Source organism: Phoenix dactylifera, chromosome 1 (genome assembly GCF_009389715.1).
Source record: "Phoenix dactylifera cultivar Barhee BC4 chromosome 1, palm_55x_up_171113_PBpolish2nd_filt_p, whole genome shotgun sequence".
NCBI classification, from domain to species: Eukaryota; Viridiplantae; Streptophyta; class Magnoliopsida; order Arecales; family Arecaceae; genus Phoenix; species Phoenix dactylifera.
This window is the reverse complement of record NC_052392.1, coordinates 30,834,813-30,855,492: the sequence shown is the minus strand read 5'-3', so window position 1 is coordinate 30,855,492 and position 20,680 is coordinate 30,834,813. Positions and strand designations below refer to the sequence as shown.

Below are 20,680 nucleotides of genomic sequence, written 5' to 3'. Positions count from 1 at the left end.
AATATTTGATCGATGATTCCATCATTGACGAACTACATAAGAGCATGCAAAGTGCTCGGAGCTTATCCTTACTGCGGCTCTCATTGGGCTACCAAGATGCGGAAGCTACATGGCTAGAGGTGGAAGGCAAGGCAAAAGAAGAAAGTAGAGAGGGGAGGAAGAGTGCTAGGCTAGGGTTTCAGAGGAGGGGCAGAGTATTCGTTTGGAAAGCTTTTTTTTTTTTTTTTTTTTTTTTTTTTGTTTGCTGAGCTGATACACATGGCCAAAATACTGATTGGACGTAGGATATAATTTTTCTGTTTACCTCTTGCTCTCGCTCGAGAAAATATACCCTAGATCAAGTGCATTATATCAATGATGCGTTATTGGAATAATCCAAGCTGTACGATAAAATGTAAGTTCACAAAAATAAAAAATTATGATTGGTGTGGTCCACGGGGCTGCCAGTTGTGCTTCTGGCCAAGGGTATAATTTCTTCTCTCGGCTTGCTTTATCTCTTTCATACACACACGCGCATATGACACGCACATTTATTTCGTACGGCTAATATTATAAGTTAATAGCGTCTAATCACGTTCATTTGAGTGGGGGCAGTTTTGTACGATGGGTTCAATCATTTCGCTTGTAGCGGAATTAATGCCGGCGGATCTTTCCATATGCTTTTAATTATTCCCCCGACACTTCATGTGTTTATATTAATTGGTTTTAAGGACTAAAACTACTTCCACCTTGGTGTAATCCGGTGGGCTTATCCGTGATCATGGGCAAGGCCATGAAAATTTATTAAGATTATAAATTATGTTGAAAGTGGGACTCCAACCCAAATCACTAGTACCCAATCTTCAGTCATTTTATCACTTAAACTAATCATCACTCTCATAACTAAAATATACACTTTCAATAAACTATATTGATTATTCATGAATTAATAATAATAAATAACGATGTATACAATATCCATTTTTTTGTATGTCATGTTTAATTGAAGCCAAACATGATTTGTTCATGTAAATCTAAGACTATATCTTTCAATCCCTTAATGAAAGTTCCCTAGATCTTTTGATCCAGTTTCCTAGAAAAAAGAAAAAGAAAAGAAAAGTTATGTTCAGGCATTTGATACCACTACTCATCTTTTGATGTGAATCCATATCACATAATGACCTTGATAGGTTGCAACATGAACATGTTAATTCCTACACTGGCAGTATTATCCAAATCATTGGCTATATAAAAATATTTTTGTTTTCTAGAAAGTACCTAAACTTACCTTTACTCATCTACTCCGTAAAAATAAGGGCCCCTTGAGCCTGTCAAATTTGTCCAAGAATGAAATATTATTTGATTTACAAATAAATTTTATTATATAACAATCATTTATATCGATAATTAAAAAATGCGTGTAAAATACTAATCTTATTCAAACTCCTATATCTTCATAATGTCTGAATTCCTTTCTCTCAATCTAAACCAACTTCTCTCAAACAAGTTTATTTTCCTTCTATTCCTAATTTTATCTTTGATATCCTTATCCACCTCCAATTTTTAGCTATTATTTTTTTTAATTTTTTTATTTACCTAATATTATTTTTTATTTTTATCTATTTTATTTTCTAAATGATCTTTCACTAAACTATTCCTGTGTAAGAACAATATAAGTTGTGGCCGGTGGTTAAGAGCTCAGAGGGATTACTAGTTCGAAAATCCTCTCTTTTTTTGAATTTTAGATTATAAAATTTATTTTGAGAATTTTTTGCTGGTACTTATAATTTCTAAGATGGTACATAAGAAAATGCCATAAAAATATCTAGAAGGACATTTGCAACATTCCTATTTGTTTATAGTGGTACTTGAAAATACTACTAGTTATCATTTTTGTTGTAGCGATTGTAGTTGCCCATATGTACTAGTCACGAGAAGCAGTTTGCCAAAATTCCGAGTCTAATCTTCAAAATATTTTTTTTGTTAGAATAAAATACTAATTGCTACAAGGGCCATTATTATTCCTTATCATAGCAAATGGCAGATAATATAGTGAAACACCGATACAATGAAACCATTCCTTGTCGCAGTTAAGCATATTCAAAATCCAAACATATGGATTTTCATTAATCTTAAGTTTTTCCATGTCAATGACCCAATTGTCACCTTGTCCTCAATTCTAGAAATTCCACTACCAAGAACTGATGACTTAAGGAAGCCCCTCCTTACAATTCTGGCGAGAAGCGAAAAAGAAGGAAAAGATAATAGCATTAATTTTAGAGAAATTTCTAAATGAATGCTCACAAAAAGGCAAATGGTTTAGTAGCTCATTCACAAAAGATACCAAAATTTACAAAAGAAAAAAAAGACTCAAGCTATGGTGCTTTCACATTGCTCCTCTGGCTGATAAATTATATGTTTGTCTGCTTATCTGCAAGGGACCCATAAAAAAATCCCTGTATTCCAAACTGTTGAGTTATTTACTCTTCCCCTAACTTTATATGGTTACACTGCTGAACAAGATGGCAGTAAGGTTGTTGTTAGTGAATAAGAATTTGAGAACCTGAAGACACGTTTATTTCATAAACTCTTGGCTGCTATATCCCATAATTAGGATGTGCCTTCGATTCTAGACTTCTAGGCAATAATGTTAACCGAGCTCCGGCGTCACATGCATGTGGGCCCGGATGCGGCGTCTAGGAGTCTGCATTCAGCGGGGCCTAAAAGGCGCAAATCCGGCAAGTGGGGCATTGTTAGATCTTGACCTGTGGAAAAAAAGAATCACTTCAGTTTTTCAGAGCAGAAGGCCCTACAAGGGACTGATTTGCAATTATCATGTCTCTTCAATCATGCATGCATGCATGCACGGTAAAAAGATAAGGAGGGCCCCAAGAGTTGTTGAATATATCTCTTTGCTAAGAAAATCTCTCTCCATTTTATTTTATTTTTTTGTGGCAAAACTGAATGCGAAAAAGGAGATTAGGAAGAATATGATGTGCCAATGATTTGCATTGAAACTTAGAGCTGAGGCTTGAAATTCTTGTCATATGTATTATATTGCGTAAATAATTTATCAAAGCTCGCGCACACACGTCCAAAATGGATGCCTTCAGCAACGCGGCAGTTGATTGCGATGTCTTCTTCTTATTGCATGGAAACACTTCATTGTGATGAGGACAATGTTTGCATTAAATTCTTCTTTTACTTTGATATCTTTTAAACAAAATTGACCAACCCGCCCCTCTAGCTCCCTTTTTTTTTTTTGTAAGGCAGATGTGTTACACTGCACGAGAATTAGTATATCCTCTCGAATTGTTGGCAATATGAGTGGCGATCCAATTACTAGTAGAATTAGCTTGAGGAAAAGCATGCTTTTCTTGTAAAGCTTCCAGCTTCGTGGACATCCTCCAGATATCGATGATCGTAGGATGAACATCTAAATAAGGCATTGGATACTTACTATTAATTACTGTTTGTGAATCTCCTTCAAGGCAAATCTTCTGAGCTTTATTCAATTTCTCAGTAATGTATACCATCTCCTCCTATGCCGTTCTTAAGTTCCACTATAGGCTAATTGGTGAGAAACAAGAGCACACGACCAACTACTACTAACGCTCCTCGATGATCCGTAATAACATAGCCATACCACCAATGTTAATCCCTCCTCTATCCGATCCATTGAAATTTATGTTAATGGAACCGAGAGATGGAGGTTCCTAAGTGAATTGAATCATCTGCAGGAGAACAATGCACTTGGCAGGAGAAACCCAGGTTTCCCTAGACCAAGTAAGATGACTTGGTGTTCAAGTTGGAGGTGTATTCCTTGGCATGCAGCTTGGCTCTACAAGGGATCCAAGATGCACTCCAAGTTGCATGTCCACTTGAGCACATTCATTACATGAAGCCAGAATGTACACACACATGATAATTTAACCCATCCAAGCTTCCACCAAAATAGAGCAACTCTTGGCTGAATCTTAAGTTTCCAAATCTATCCTACGTCCTGGTATAACAGTCAAATTATTTCTATCACAGGCACTACCATCCACCAAATTTCTATCCTACCTCTTGGCTGAATTGATTTGTTGCACCAATTGCTGAATAAAAAGTAATGGAGTCTCTAAATGTTACATTCTTTTCACTAATGAGTAGCTCAGGAATCTTACAGTTCAGTAATTAATTAGCATCAAATAAAGCAGTAAAAGGAGAAAATGTTGCGGAGGTGAATCACCAAGGGTTGTTCCACACATCGATGTTTGAGCCATCTCCAATCATCCATTGTAAATGAGTTCGCATCACATCGGTACGCTTGCATAATTCTCTCCAAATGGCTGAGTAATATCTGGGAGCTTTTAAGGTATATTCGACAATGCGAACCCTATATTTAGTCCTCATGTCAAGGATGAGAGATTGTTAGGCTCTAAAATAAACAACCTCCCAAGCCATGCGATGCATTTTCCCAAGAACTAAGAACAGAATAGGTTAGAACAATTAATGAAGCCTGTCATGGTGATCTCCGTTTCCATCCTATAAGCTTAGTGGCAATTTTCTCAGAGAAAAAATTATAGTTAGAAGAATTAAGGCTTTAACTAGAGATTGGATTAACTCCAAGTGCTGCCAAGTACTAGCAGATTTAGTACTATCTCCAGCATGTACTATCTTTGCCTTTGCAAACAACAGCAAACAGTCATCGACAAAATATTGATGGGAAATTTGAGGCGTCAGAGGAGTGAGTTGATAACCCTGTAACTTTGGTCTTTTTTTTTTTTTTTTTTTTTTTGCTGAAGGGGGGGGGGGGGGGGGGGGGGGGGACAAGCCCACCCCCGCGTAGCAGCTCCGACCACTGGGCCCCCACCCCGCCAGGAGAATGTTCGATGCGGGTAGACCGAGTCGTGTGTTGGGCACCCCGACCTATTTTACTCATACCCTCCCCATCCGTGGGCCGGCTCAGTTATCCGACCCGACCCTCCGTGTGAGTACGTCACACCTGGCACCACCCAGGCTACCAGCCGACCAGTAGCGCTTCCAGACCCCGTGTCCAGGCATGGGGCATCTGGTCCCCAAATTTAATCGACGCCCGCGCGTTTCGAACCTGGAACCACTTGGTTGGAAGCAAACGCTCTATTTCAACTGGGCTACCACCTTGGTGGTGTAACTTTGGTCTATTCAATAGCCTGATTTAGCAACGGAGACTCCAAGTTAGCATAAAATATGAACAGATACAGCGAGAGAGGACAGCCTTGTCCAAGACAAGAAGCCCACGGACCTGGAAGTCCCATCTCATGCGATCATATGCTCTTTTCGTATCAAGTTTAATTGCTGTCAAACTTTTGAGCAGCTGCGCTCTCTCCAATTCATGCATTATTCCTTGAGCTATGAGGATATTATCTAGAAAACTCCACCCCCGAAAATCAACGGGCTCGAAAAGAGCGCATAGTGTTTCAAAGAGTACTTGGTTAATAATGGCAAGACTCGTTTGTTGGGGAGCACTATAAGGAAAGTCCTTTGGACCAACACTCTAGCTGTTTATACTTATTTGAACGGTATTTTGTTTTTTAATTTTATTGGGCATATTCATATTAGGCATGTATGATCTGTTCGCCTTATCAAAAATAAAAAAATAATGGCAAGACTCCAAGGCATCAGGTGTTTTAGAAATTAAAGTGATAGAAAGTTGACTTCTACTCTTCAAGCATGTATCAAGAAAGGGATTTTTTTCTTTTTTAAGATGAAGTGAATGAGCTGTACAGCTCTAGTGTAAATCCAACCTTGAGAGTTGGTATACAAAAGATCTCGAAATTGGGAAGGAAGAATAAACATGGAGTCCCAAAAAAACTGCACTACAGTGATGGACCATGTAAGAAGCAACCCAATCAACCATGCTGCTAGCTTCCTTGTACACATGTGATGTTTCAAAGTATACAAAAGTGGCTCCCGTTTGCTTGATGTTCTGTACTAAGGTTGAGTGCCTCCTACATCAGCCACCTGATGGACACCAGCTTATCATTGTTTTGAAATCACTTCTAAAGTGATGTGCATGCCCTAAAACTCTGTAGCATAAGTCAACCCCTCCTATGCTCCATGCAACTTTGTATTGGTGCTGAAATGTCAAGAAGCTACGTACCCCTAGCAGCCAAAAAACATGCAACTATGGTTCTTGATGCGCAAAAATACAGGATCCAAACGACGAACAGAACAATACACAGAAATTCAGAGAAGAAGAGGAAGAAGAAATTGAACACAGGAATTTACGTGGTTCGGCAATGTGCCTACGTCCACGGGAGCGAAACGGCCGTAACTTTTCTTCTGTTACCAAATAACAAGGGTTACAAGATATTTATAGCTAAACCCTAACCCTAGAGTCCCAATCCCTATCAGCATCCCTGGTAAAATAAAATATTACATAATTATCCCAAAGATAAATATATTCCGTCGCTTCGCTCCGCTCCGTTAGAATACCAGTGTACCACTCAAATAAGAATACCACTTAATATGAGCCACTTATTCTAACAATCTCCACCTTGGCGAATATTCACCCCTTAGGAGAAAAATAACTTGGGACACCACCTGACGCTGATAGGTTGGAACACATCCTCTCTAGCACCTAGAGATGTTAACCAAGTTCAATGCTTGAACTTGTCTGCAGTAACGGGTTTTGTCAACATGTCTGCTGCATTTTCAGAAGTGTGAACTTTCTCAAGCAATATATCACCGGAAGAAACCAACTCCCTGATCTTGTGATACCTCACATCTATGTGCTTGGTTCTCGCATGATACACCTGGTTCTTCGCCAAATAGATCGCACTCTTGTCACAATGCAACTGAACTCCACCTTGCTGAACACCCAGCTCCTTGACTAATCCTGTTAACCACAATGCTTCCTTGGCAGCCTCAGCCACTGCCATATACTCTGACTCAGTCGTAGATAGTGCAACTAGAGACTGTACCATGGACCTCCAACTGATAGGCCCTCCTGCAAGAGTGAATACATAGCCTGTAGTCGACCTCCTGTCATCCAAGTCCCCTGCATAATCTGCATCAACATATCCTACGACTGAAGGATCATCTTGCTGTCTGACAAACATGATACCATGGTCTATAGTACTCCTCAAGTATCTGAAAATCCACTTGACTGCATCCCAATGCTGTCTCTCTGGATTCGCCATAAACTTGCTCACTGCACTAACTGCATGCGCCAAATCCGGCCTGGTACAAACCATAGCATACATCAGACACCCCACTGCACTAGCATATGGAACCGTTGACATGTCTTCAATTTCTTTTTCTGTCTTTGGGCACTGTGAGGTAGACAATCTGAAATGATTCGCTAAAGGTGTGCTCACTGGCTTCGCATTACCTATGCTGAATCTCTCCAACACCTTTTGTATATAACTACCCTGAGATAACCACAATTTTCTAGAATCTCTGTTCCTGCGAATCTCCATCCCAAGAATCTTCTTGGCCGCGCCCAAATCCTTCATATCAAACTCTCTACTCAACAAAATCTTCAACTTGTTGACTTCATTTATACTCTTCGCAGCAATCAGCATATCATCCACATACAGTAACAGAAAAATAAAAGAACCATCATCAAGGCTCCTCACATAAACACAACAGTCATACTCACATCTTCTGTAGCCAATCCGAATCATGTAGGAGTCAAAACGCTTGTACCACTGCCTCGGAGACTGCTTTAGCCCATAAAGTGACTTCCTCAATTTACAGAGTAAGTGCTCCTGTCCAGGTTCTGAAAACCCTTCTGGCTGCTGCATGTAAATCTGCTCCTCCAACTCACCATGAAGAAAAGCTGTCTTTACATCCATCTGCTCTAACTCCATATTGTAATGTGCTACCAATGCCAACACTACCCTGATGGAAGTGTGTCTGACCACTGGGGAGAAAATCTCATCATAATCAATCCCAGCTCTCTGTGAGTATCCCTTTGCTACCAGACGTGCCTTGAACTTTTCCCCTTCTTTTTTTGATACTGCTTCCTTTTTCTTGAACACCCACTTGCATCCTATCGCTCTCTTCCCCTTTGGAAGCTCCACCAACTTCCATGTCTGATTTTTATTCAAAGATTCCATCTCCTCCATCATAGCACCCATCCATTTACTCTTCTCCTGGCTGTGTACTGCCTCCTGAAAAGTAGTAGGATCTCCACTGCTAGTGATTAATGCATAGGAAACCAAATCTTCAAAACCATACCTAGTTGGTGGCTTGATAGTATGCTTGGGTCTGTCTGTGGTTATATTATGTTGCTCTTGATCGGCTGAGGTAGACGTCTCTGTATCCTGAACATTATTCTCCTTGACAGAACTCTCTAACTCCACCTGCATCACCTGCTTATTGCTGGTGCAACTTTCTGGCATCTGCTTCTCTTCTTCTTGAGTACTTTTCAACATGGCTTTCTCATCAAAAACCACATCTCTGCTGATCACCACCTTGTTTGCCTTCGAATCCCAAAGCTTGTACCCTTTCACCCCTTTCTGATACCCCAGAAAGATACACTGTCTAGACTTCGGGTCTAGCTTTGACCTCTCCTCACTAGGAATATGCACATAGGCAGGACATCCAAATACTCTCAAACTTGAGTAGTCTACCTCATTACCTGTCCATACCTCCTCTGCAACCTTACCATCTAGTGCTGCCCTAGGTGATCTGTTAATCAAGAAGCATGCCATATTCACTGCCTCTGCCCAGAAGTTCTTTGCAAGCCCTGCATTTAACCTGAGACACCGTGCTCTTTCAGCTATAGTCCTGTTCGTCCTTTCCGCCACACCGTTCTGCTGAGGTGTCTTGCGTACTGTGAAGTGTCTCTTAATTCCATGCTGCTCACAAAACTCAATGAACTTTGAATCTGTATACTCAGTCCCATTGTCTGACCTGAGGCATTTGATCTTTCTCCCTGTCTGATTCTCTACTTCAGCTTTCCACAACTTGAACTTGGCAAACGTTTCTGACTTGTGCTGCATGAAGTACACCCAGACCTTTCTCGAGAAATCATCAATAAAAGTTACGAAATATGTATGTCCACCCCGTGATGCTACTCTGACTGGTCCCCAAACATCTGTATGAATATAGTCAAGAATACCCTTTGTCTTGTGCGTGGCAGTCCTGAATTGAACCTTGTTCTGTTTTCCAAGAACACAATACTTACAGAAATCCAGTTTGCAAGTTTTAACACCCTTCAGAAAATTTCTTTTATGCAGTTCCAGCATACCACGTTCACTCATATGACCCAAACGCATATGCCACAAGACTGTATTATCAGACTCAGATTCTGCAGCAGCAACTCCACCTACAACAGTAGTCCCTATCAACCTGTAGATGTTCCCTGCTACTTTCTGCCCCTTCATCACTGTCATAGCACCTCTACTAACCTTCATTACTCCACCTTGAGACTTGTAACAAAACCCGTTAGAGTCTAAGGTACCCAATGAAATTAGATTCTTTCTCAAATCTGGAACATGTCTAACATCACACAACGTTCTAACCACACCATCAAACATAGTAATTCTGATATTCCCTATTCCAATGACTTTACAAGATGCATTATTACCCATCAAAACAGAACTAGAATTAACTAACCTGTAGGTGTCAAACCAATCTTTATTGGGCGTCATGTGATAGGAACATGCTGAATCCAGAATCCAAGAATCAGCGAGATGATCTGAACTGGACGAAACTGAAAGTATGTCACCGTCACTGCTCTCTGTATCTTCTTTTACTATATTTATAGACTTGGAGCCTTCAGATCTGTCATCATCTTTACCCTTTCTTTTTTCAGGACAATTCCGCTTTATGTGACCTTGTTTTCCACACTTGTAGCACGTTATGCTCTTCTTTTTCCTGGATTTAGATCGAGATTTACTGCGATTTGATCCATTCCTTGTGTTGCTTCTTCCACGCTCCTGGTTACCCTTCACCACTAAGCCTTCTCCTTGAGAACTCTCAGCACTGGCTTTCTTCCTCTGATGAAAACCTAACAAGGCTCCAATGACGTCCTCTAACTCTAGGGTCTCCTTTCCCCACGTCAGAGTTGTAACCAAATTTTCGTACGTAGGAGAAGCGGGTAAAGAATGCAATAACATCAATGCTTTGTCTTCGTCTTCAAACTTCACATCAACTCGCTGCAGATCACTGATAATCTGATTGAACACGTTGATATGTTGGCTTAAATCAGCACCCTCTGTCATCTTAAGACCGTACAGTTTCTGCTTAAGATAGAGCTTGTTCGTCAACGATTTGGACATGTACCGACTCTCCAATTTTGACCAAATTGCTGCCGGCGATTCCTCGTCCATGACATGATACATCACGTCATCAGCCAGACAAAGTCGTATATTTGAAACAGCCTTAGCCTCCAATTCCTTCCACTCTGCATTACCCATGTCATCTGGTTTCTTTCCGTACAGGGCCTTTACCATACCCTGTGATACTAACAGATCCTTCACCCTCCTCTGCCATAGCCCGAAATTCCCAGTTCCATCGAACTTTATCACATCGAACTTCGCAGAAGACATCCCTACAATCTTATCTTTTTGCAAAATAAATTAGAGAAAAATAGGATCTGATGAAAATAAAAAAATACCAGAAACGCCCCTCTTCTTAGGTCAGAACGCGCACGGGAGAGACTCCTCTTCCGGATCTATCACGCGCGGCGTTGGAGACGCGGCAAAGGCGGTGCGGTCACGGGCACGGGTGCACGACGGCGCAGCAACCGGAGGACGCGGGCAGATACAGGCGCACGGGGGCTTCTTCTTCCTCGCTCGTGGACTGCAACAGGGAGTTTTTCTTCCTTCCACGCGGAAGCCGCCGCAAACAAGGAACCACCACAGGGAGAAGAAACTTGGGTTTCAGTTTTGGGAAGAAGACGCCTTGGGAGAAACAACCCACCACCTGAAGCAAAACCTCCCACGGCTTGGAACAACCCCTCCTGTGAAACAGAACGCCCAAAAAAAAAGAAACCACTGGACTTCCGTTCCTTCTCTCACGCTCCTTCCTCTGTTCTTCTTCTCGTTTTGGGAAGAGAAGACACCCAAAAAATATGAACCTTCCACGTGAAGCAAAGTTTCCCCTTCACGTGAATCAGAAATCACCCACAGCACCGTGGGGATTTTGTCTTGGGAAGAAGACGCCCAAAAGAACCCACGCGACGGGAAGAAGAAGAAGTTCCTCCTTTTTTTTTTTTTTGTTCTGTGTGTTGTTCTCGGCTTGGGAACAACCCTGAGATCCCACAAGAATTAACACCCACGGCTTGGGAAGAGAGCCTTGGGAGAGAGGACACAAACCCCTCAGCCCCCCCGTGAAACAGAGAAAACAAATCTCCCTTCCCTTCACGCGAACCACCTCCCACGGCCGCAGGAAATATAACCCGACGCTCTGATACCAATTGATGCGCAAAAATACAGGATCCAAACGACGAACAGAACAATACACAGAAATTCAGAGAAGAAGAGGAAGAAGAAATTGAACACAGGAATTTACGTGGTTCGGCAATGTGCCTACGTCCACGGGAGCGAAACGGCCGTAACTTTTCTTCTGTTACCAAATAACAAGGGTTACAAGATATTTATAGCTAAACCCTAACCCTAGAGTCCCAATCCCTATCAGCATCCCTGGTAAAATAAAATATTACATAATTATCCCAAAGATAAATATATTCCGTCGCTTCGCTCCGCTCCGTTAGAATACCAGTGTACCACTCAAATAAGAATACCACTTAATATGAGCCACTTATTCTAACAGTTCTAGATAACAAAGCCGGCTCGCCCATGGCCACCTCCATCTTGAATGCTACCATCAAAATATATCGATCACAACGAAATAAGAGGATGGTGGCTCCCAAGTGAAAAATATTATGTTAGGAGATGCAAGAATTGCACGATAAGAACCATAGATTTTTCTAGCTATCAAAGATTTTTCTGAGGCAATCATCTGAATGAACCATTGCTTGCATGAAGGCTTTTAGAAGGATCAACTGGGGCTTCGTCCAATGCCCTAGAAACATATCCGTTCTTTGCAAGCCCAATAGTATGCCACGAAAAGAAAAATATTTTGATTGCAAGACACACCTTAGGTTAACTTTCTTGCATTTCGTTAAATAACAAAATGGGGGGAAGCCATCTAGGGGCTTTCTTTGAAGACATAAAAAAATAATTGCTTTGATTTTCTGATTAGTGTGTGTTGAGTGTACGTGTGTTTGTATATAAATATGCATGTTTTTGTTATTTCCCTCACTGTGAAAACCTAATTTAGACCATTAAACTGATCTTCCTGCACTATAATCCTTGACATGTTGTTATGGTGTTTATGATTTGTTTCTTTTTGAAAAGTTAGTGAGTGCCAGCCCATTTTGTTGAGATAGTGAAAAAAAGGATTCAGCCATAAAGTTGAGGAGCAAATCAGAATCATATGAAAATTAGGGAAGAAAAACACCTTTTCCATGGAGTATGCAATCTCATGTTGATCCAATTAATCTCAAACATATTTAAGTCATGATTTTTGTGAGAGCACCAACCCATTCCCTCTTTTTTCTGTGTGATTTTCCTTCTACTTATCAGTATGCAGAGAAATTAAGAAAATCAAGGATATAATTCTACTTGACTACTTGACAACTAAAATTTGACCCCCTCCTTTTTCTTTTCAACCCTTCATAATAGGAAGATTTTAAGAACAGAAGATAATAACGGGAAAAAAAAAAAGTATATCGAGCCCTAGGAAAAATATGATAAATCTTTAATTAAATTTTGGGGAGCAGAACTGGCTTTGGGCCTAGAAAACGCAATTTGACAGTTGACCCAACGGAACTCTGGCCCATTTCAGTAGAGTGGGGTTGCATCTTTGGATAAAAATATTCATTGATATTCGCACCAATCCACCGTTGAATCATCCATCAGTCACTTTGGGATTTGCGGAGGCGGATGATGATAGTACGAGTTGCTTTGAGATCTGTGCAATGGTGATCTAATGATGGATTCATGCGAAGAAAGATGTATCCTCCTTTTGCATCAAAAATACAACTACTTCCATTTTTAAGTATAAAAGGCGGTGCTTCGCTATTTACCCCATTTCACTTATTTTTACTTATTATAGATTTGATTACATCATCTATTTAATAAAATTATCACATTCAAATCTAAAATTTTATCTATTTAATAAATTAATTAAATTTAAATTGATAAATTTTTGATCTACCGTCCATCCGGCTTGGCCCGGTTGCTATAATTGTCAACCCTGAATCACAGCCGACGGTTTATTTGGCGCTGGTTTGGGGAAAAGCGGGTCTACTTCCATTTGGGTAGCTGTCCGGGGACTCGCAAAACGCTTGAGATCGTGCTTGTCGGTTGGCTCGTGAGAACAGTGATGGCTTGTAGTGCGGAGAGGGGACCAGGATGAGAGAGAGCGAGGGACGGATGACGGAGGAGCGGCCACCGCCGTCCATCGCCGGCGACGGAGAGTACGAGGTGAGGGGGAGGCTGGGAGGGGAAGGGCCGTTCTCGATCGTGTGGAGGGCGGTCCACCGATCGAGCGGCCAGGACGTCGTCTTGAAGCAGGTCCGCCTCTCCGGGCTCACCAGGACCCTGAGGGAGTGCCTCGATTGCGAGATCAACTTCTTGGCAAGCGTCTGCCATCCCAACATCATCCGCCTCCTTGATGTCTTCCAGGTTCCCTTCCTTCCCTTTCCACTTCATTTCTCTTTTTTTTTTCTCTCATTTTTATTTCATTTGGACGTTAAACTTGTGTTTTAAAGCTTTTGATTGAGGGGAAAGAGCTTAAAATTGAGGCTTCTTGCGGGTTATGAATCAGAGATTTGATGTTTAGACTGAATTAAATAGTTCAGAAATGTAAAGATTTGAGCTTTCAATTGATTTCCCAGTTTGAAAGTTTTTGGTTGTTTATTCTATCGAGAAATTGGTTCCATTAGCTCTTTTGGATAGCCGCTAGTTGGGGTTTCGGAACCAGGTTTTGGTATTTGGATTGAATTCTTAGTTCGGAAATCAAATAGTTGGAGCTTTTGAGGAGTTGTTTGCTCGAACTTTAGGGCTTTTAATATCTAGAGTAATAGACTTCATTAGCTTCTGATCACATGCTTCATGGGAATATTTTGGGTTTGGGGGCAATTTATTGGAGGAGGATCAGTAACTTTGAGCTTTATATCCAGGGCTTGCTGTTCAGAATAGGAAATTTTGAACTTGCCAAGTAACGAAAATTTTGCAAATTTTTTCTTAACCTGTTGTTGGAGGGCAATACCTTTTAACTAGGACTGGTGCTTCATTGCGGAGTTTTTACCAGAAATTCTGATGGTGGAGCCTTGGCTATTTTGTGTTCCATCATGGCTCTATCAAAATTTTTATGACGGAAGTTGGAAGGAAGGCCAATCATGAGTTTCTTCATCCATTAAAAGAGCAAAATGAAAGAAAATAAGATCAAATGCAACAGCTGAACACATTTAAAACTCCAAGAAACTTATAGAATTGATGTAGATCACCTTATTTTTCTTAAAGCTAGCTGTTTCACCTGAAGATTCAGTGGAAAAGAAGGGTTTTCAACTCCCTACTGAGGATTGTATTATGTGTATATCTACATGGGTGCCTTTTTACATCAATAAGGCCAAATAATTTGGGGCTTTTTTTATCACAAACACCAGCCATGTTCAAAACTTCCAAAGTAGAATTCAAAATAAGTTCCATTATTGTGAGTTATGCATCATGGTCCCTGTGATGAACATTAATAGAAGTTTTACGTTTTCACTCTTTTGCTTCTCGATATTTTCCCATTTCAGGTTGATGGATGCATATTCCTTGTTTTGGAGTTCTGTTCCGGAGGAAACTTAGCCACTTACATTCAGCAAAAAGGGAGGGTGCATGAAAATACTGTCAGAAAATTCATGAAGCAGCTAGGTATTTGTATCATCAATGAACTGATAAGTATCAAGCAAGTATTTTTGTCCCACTAATATTGTGGATATGATACAATAGTTCATTTATCTTCATATTGCAGGAGCAGGTTTGGAGGTAATGCATGCTCACCACATAATCCATCGGGACTTGAAACCGAAGGTACAGAACAATGTTAACCATCTAATTCTACTTATAGAATTCATGCTCTTCATAATTCATTGACATTTGCTGTTAGTGGAGCAGAATATTCTACTTTCTACTCCCAGCAGTGATGCTGTGCTAAAGATAGCTGATTTTGGTCTATCAAGGTATCGGTAGCAAATTACTGGAGTATTCCATATCAGAATTCAGAGTATTTTGTACAACTAATTGTTTATCTTCAGAAGGAATTCTTACATGTTCTCCTACTGCTTTCAAATAGAGCTGTTCATCCTGGCGAGTTTGCAGACTCAGTTTGTGGAACACCTTTCTACATGGCTCCAGAGGTTATGGAATTTCAACAGTATGACGACAAGGTAAAAGTCGCTCTCTCTCCTCCTACTCAAATGACAGCAAATTGAAATGCTTTCTCTAACCAGGTAGATATGTGGAGCATTGGTGCAATTTTCTTTGAGCTTCTGAATGGGTATCCACCTTTTCGTGGCAGTAACAATGTTCAGGTGGCTAATCTATTTACAAATAAGATTATTGCATCATTATTGTAACCTTCCTTTTTGCCTTTGTTCTGGCTTAATGTTGGTTTCTTCTGCAGCTTCTAAAAAGCATAAAGAGTAGTACGTCCTTGCCATTTTCACAGCTCATCCTCCCCAGTTTGCATCTTGACTCTATTGATATGTGTGCTAGGCTTTTGTGCAAAAACCCAGGTGTGTACTTTTAACCTCAATTTTTCATCTAGTGTTTCATGTGTTGCTGACGAAGTTCTCTATCCTTTGCAGTGAAACGCCTGTCATTTGATGAGTTCTATCATCACAGATTCTTGAGAATATGAGTTGTTTGTTTAGAAAGTAAGTTGTACAGCCAACAGGTCTTCAGCTAACTGTTCAGCTAAATCAAGCTGTATTCTGGTGTTTTTTATCTTTGGACTTTGGCATGCCCTTTGGATCTCTGCATTTAGCTTATTGTGGTCCAGCCTTCAAAAAATTTGAAGCTTACCATCAGTCCTGCTGGCAATGCCTGACAACATGAGGCAGCACCGATCATGAAATTGAATGCTTCCATCAGTTGCTTTCCACACTTCAGTTTATCTTGTGTTGGAGATTGATGAAGCTTCAACATTGCATTCTTTTTACGGAAGGATATTCTCCAGCTTCAATTGAAGGGTTTCTTCAATAGTATGCTCCTGGTTTCAAGCATGCAGGCTACTCTGTCAAAGATGTAACTTAGTACCTGGCCATTTCATCATTTTCAAAATCAAACAAGTACAGTTCATTCTCCTCTTCATCCCCCTACTCCAGCTGAAACGAAGCATTGGCTCTATCCTAGCCATAAGGTTGGATCCAGCTTTCTGAAGATCCGCTGATCCTGGAATTCTGTCACTGTATAAGTTGTATGTAAGATGAATCTGTTAGTATATTTGCAGACATTGTATATTTTGTATTTATCTGTAATTGCAAAGACATTTTTCTTTAGGATTTTAACTTCAAAGTGATCTTTACTGTGTTGTTCAGCGCATAGCCATAAGTTTCGCATGATGCTTCATTGTCAGTAACTAATGCAAAAACTTCAACCATTAGAGTGTTTATGTTTTTTTTATTTTGATCCATTACTGTGATGAACAATGATAAAGAACTCACAGGTCATGTTTTTAACCTAAAAGCGATTCTCGCTATGGGTTCAGTGCACAGTCCATGTGTTCCCCGAGTGCAAATCAAGCATTCAGAATAACTAATGTGAAAGGTTCAACCAAATTAGAGCATTTATTTTTTGTTTTCATCCATCATTATGATCAACAATAATAAAAAGTATGTTGGATGATTTCACCAGGGCCACCTTCTACTTGTTGCTGGAAAACACTAAAAACCATGGCATGTTAATGATCAAGAAGGATCACTGAATCCATTGTGGATTAGTTTAGCCACCAGGTAGGTCTAGGTAAGGTTTGCTATCAAGATCTGCTGCATCCAGGACAAAAATCATGACACGTAACTTTTAGAAATTATGCTTTCTCATCAAATATTTTTCTCAGCATTTAAGGTCAGTTTAATATCGTTTCTTCTGAGGTTCGTTGTCTCGGTACCGGATTCATACTGGTGCCATACTAGCATAGTATCAGTACGGTATGGTACGAAATTTTTTTTAGCGTACCGAATATCGGTATACCATATGTACCAGGGTATCGGTACCAAATAGATATGATACGGCGTACCGTCCGGTTCGGATCAATATGGCGTATCATGGTTTCTTCTATAGAAAAAATCTTCATAAAGCATCATGGTATCAATTGACTACTGCAATTTTGTTTTGCCAATGACATACATGCAAGCAAAAGTATAGTGAGATGCAGTTTAAGTGTAGTCACTTGTTTGAGGAATTTCTTTTACCTCTTCTGTCTCGTCTTCGAGCTTTGCGTTATTTACTGAGCAAAACAAATATCGTTGCCGAGCTTGTGAGATGAATCTGTAAGCTTTGCTTATTCTTTAGATTCCATTGTTCTCTGATATCCATAATGGCCAAGCTGGGAGGCCAACAAGTATAGCATCCCTGATATCTCACCAAACTGCAGGTTCGAATCATCTCCAGCTACAAACTCCTGAACCACATTGTTCACCTCTATCAAGCTGCACCCTGGTGTCTTCTTCAAGCTCTTGCTCCTTATCACTCTCCTCATCTTTGCAACACCATCCCATCTCCCGGCTGCTGCATATATATTCGAAAGCATGACATAGTTCCCAATGTCGTCTGGCTCGAGCTCAACGAGCCATTCCATTGCCTTCACAGCTGTCCCAATATTACCATGAGTTCTGCAAGCACTGAGCAAAGACCCCCAGACAGCCGCATCCGGTGGAACAGGCATGCTCTCGATAAATTCTACTGCACGATCAATGCAGCCTGAACGACCGAGAAGATCCACCATGCACCCATAATGCTCGACACCAGGATCAATACCATAGACCTCTTTCATCGAATCAAAGTACCTGAACCCCTCATCCAACAAACCAGCATGAGAACAAGCAGATAGGAGACCAATAAATGTAATGCCATTTGGCCTCACTGTTTCATCTTTCTCCATTTCCACAAACAGTTCGATTGCTTTGTGAGCTCGCCCGTGTAATGCGAGACCTCCGATCATCGTGCTCCATGAGATCACATCCCTGTCTTTCATTTCCTCAAACAATCGAAGAGCCTGATCGATGCTCCCACATTTGGCATACATTTCTATAAGAGCATTACAAATGAAGCTCTTTTGAAGCAGTTCATGCTTATCACAGCAGGCGTGGATCCATCTGCCCAGCTCCAGAGCCCCTAGCTGAGCACAAGCAGGCAAAACTGATACAATACTAATATCATCAGGCTCGAAGCCTTCCAATTGCATGCGATGAAATACCTCCACCGCATCAAAGAACTGAGCAGCCATGGTGTACCCAGAGATCAATGCAGTCCAAGAAACCACTGTTCTACTAGGCATCGAGTTAAATAAAGCTCTAGCTTTCCTCATTTGCCCCAGCCTAGCATGCGCCGAGATGAGTGTATTCCATGAGACCGCATCTCTGTCCTCCATTTCATCAAACACTCTGCGTGCATCGACTAAATCATCACATTTTGCGTACATCTCCATCAGCGAATTCTGAATTATAGAGTTAGAGGTCAGCCCGGATCTAAATATATGGACATGAACCAGCTTGCCAAGAACAAGGAGAAGTAGACCGGCACAAGCTTTCAGTACAAATGGATAGGTAAATCTATCAGCAAGAACTGAATTTTGGGCGTGTCGACGATTCAACATCTGTTTGTAGAGGCTGATTGCTTCAGAGCAATGCTGGTTTTGGGTGCACGCTTTGATCATGGCATTGTAGAGGAACAGATTTGGTTCCTCCACTTGGTTGAAGACTAGAGCAGCATAGTCTACCCTTCGATTGCTATTGCAAATATTTATGATTTGAGTTCCAAGGAAGTTGCTTTGAGAAAGGGAAAAGACCAGAATGTGAGCGTGGAGTTGCCTCAATTCTTCCATATTGGTGCAGTTTCTCAACGCCGGCATGATTCGATTTTCCAATTCTCTGATAGCCCAAGTGGGGAGTTTCATACCGAGCAAAACGGAGCTGCAAAGGATCGCAGAAGCTCCTCAGGAGTTGTTCGAAGGATTTGATGCTGAAAGTGTCGACAAGATGGGTTTTAGTTCTAATCTTCATGTTGGGCAATGAACACATAAGATTATGTATGAGAAAGTATTTAGTTCTGACACTGAAAGCATGCAGTGGTCTTGGAGAAGTTTGTGAAGGAACCCAGATCTAGGCTTTGTTGATTACAAATGGATGTTCTTGTTTAAACAATGGGATTTACTAGTAGCAAGAAAAGTATTTGATCAGACCGTGCCAAAGAATAAGATACTATGGACGACTTTGAGCATAATGAAAATTAAAAAAACAAATCGAAAATGAATCACTAAGTTTTCATGGTTGATCTCCTTGGCCGTGCAGGCCAATTGAAAGAAGCTTAGGATCTCGCAGACAACATGCTACTAGAAGCAAGTGTTGGCATTGGCAGACACCTAAGATGTGGGAAAAAAAAAAGGGACCTCAAGATGGGTAAAGAAGTTGGAGAAAGCCTGTTGAAGATAGATGAAGATGACTGTGAGAATTTGTGCAGGTATGTATTTAGTTCCATATCAATTATTTATTAAGAAGATCTTGAGTACTTATATGGAACTAAGAAGCCCAAAAACATATCTTTCGGCTAGCCATTTTGGATGAGATCTCAGGTTGTTACAATAACCTAGGAACTATGTGATGATGTCAAATATCTTTGCAAAAGAATGTGAGAGGTAAAGAAAAGTGGAGATCGACAAGGAGGTTCACTTCCTTCTATGGAGGTGATGACACTTGCCCCGTATCTGATAAAATGCATGTCCATCGTATACTTGGCGGACTAATAACGAACTCCTTGTCAATAAACCAATTTCAACCAGATTCCGTAACATTGATATTAGAGTCACGAAAATAGAAACCACGAGTGAATTCAACCAAAATTTCGTCTCGGGCTACTAATAAACAAGAGATGCACACAGGCCCAATCGAATCTGAATTATAAAATTTTCAAGATTAAGATTGATCGTTCTTTATGGGGCTTTTGGTATGAGATGATCATCTCAAAATTAAAGATAATGTGGATGGATGCGACGAGATCACCATATTTGATTGCACCATAATGATTTCTACATAGTAGTGATGCAAATCATCCTCATTTATTAAATCACTGTCTAACTTAGTGATGAAAAACCGGTGCTTGAGGTCGGGTATCTAAGATCATCCCAATGCAGTGATCTTGGGTTGAAATTTAGCAACAAAAATATCCCTCGGTCCAGTAAGAAAAATTGGTATCTTAATATACCTCACATATTATATCAATATATTATATTATATTATATTATATTATATTATGTTGATATTACATATATTGTATTTATAATATATATTATACTATAATATATTACTAATCATATACTGTCATAGATAGCAATTTTTGTATTTATACTATCTTCAAATTTTGAAATTATTTAATAGATTACTTCCACTTGCCTTATTTTTCCAATCAAAATAAATAGTAGTATTAAAATAATAATATATTATAACCATAAA

At 40.3% G+C, this 20,680-nt stretch overlaps 2 protein-coding genes across 2 annotated transcripts; one reads left to right on the top strand and one right to left on the bottom strand.

The window, feature by feature from the left end:
• Positions 1 to 13,257: 13,257 nt before the first annotated feature.
• Positions 13,258 to 16,522, top strand: LOC103704334 (serine/threonine-protein kinase ATG1t). Its single transcript, XM_008787571.3, has 8 exons — positions 13,258 to 13,649; positions 14,768 to 14,885; positions 14,986 to 15,044; positions 15,129 to 15,193; positions 15,307 to 15,400; positions 15,464 to 15,544; positions 15,637 to 15,748; positions 15,821 to 16,522. The coding sequence occupies exons 1-8, from the start codon at positions 13,377 to 13,379 to the stop codon at positions 15,871 to 15,873; spliced, it is 855 nt and encodes a 284-aa protein (XP_008785793.1). The 5' UTR covers positions 13,258 to 13,376; the 3' UTR covers positions 15,874 to 16,522.
• On the bottom strand, positions 15,953 to 19,604 carry LOC103704406 (pentatricopeptide repeat-containing protein At2g20540). The gene has a single exon (XM_008787675.4). The coding sequence runs from the start codon at positions 19,126 to 19,128 to the stop codon at positions 17,515 to 17,517; it is 1,614 nt and encodes a 537-aa protein (XP_008785897.2). The 5' UTR covers positions 19,129 to 19,604; the 3' UTR covers positions 15,953 to 17,514.
• Positions 19,605 to 20,680: the final 1,076 nt, after the last annotated feature.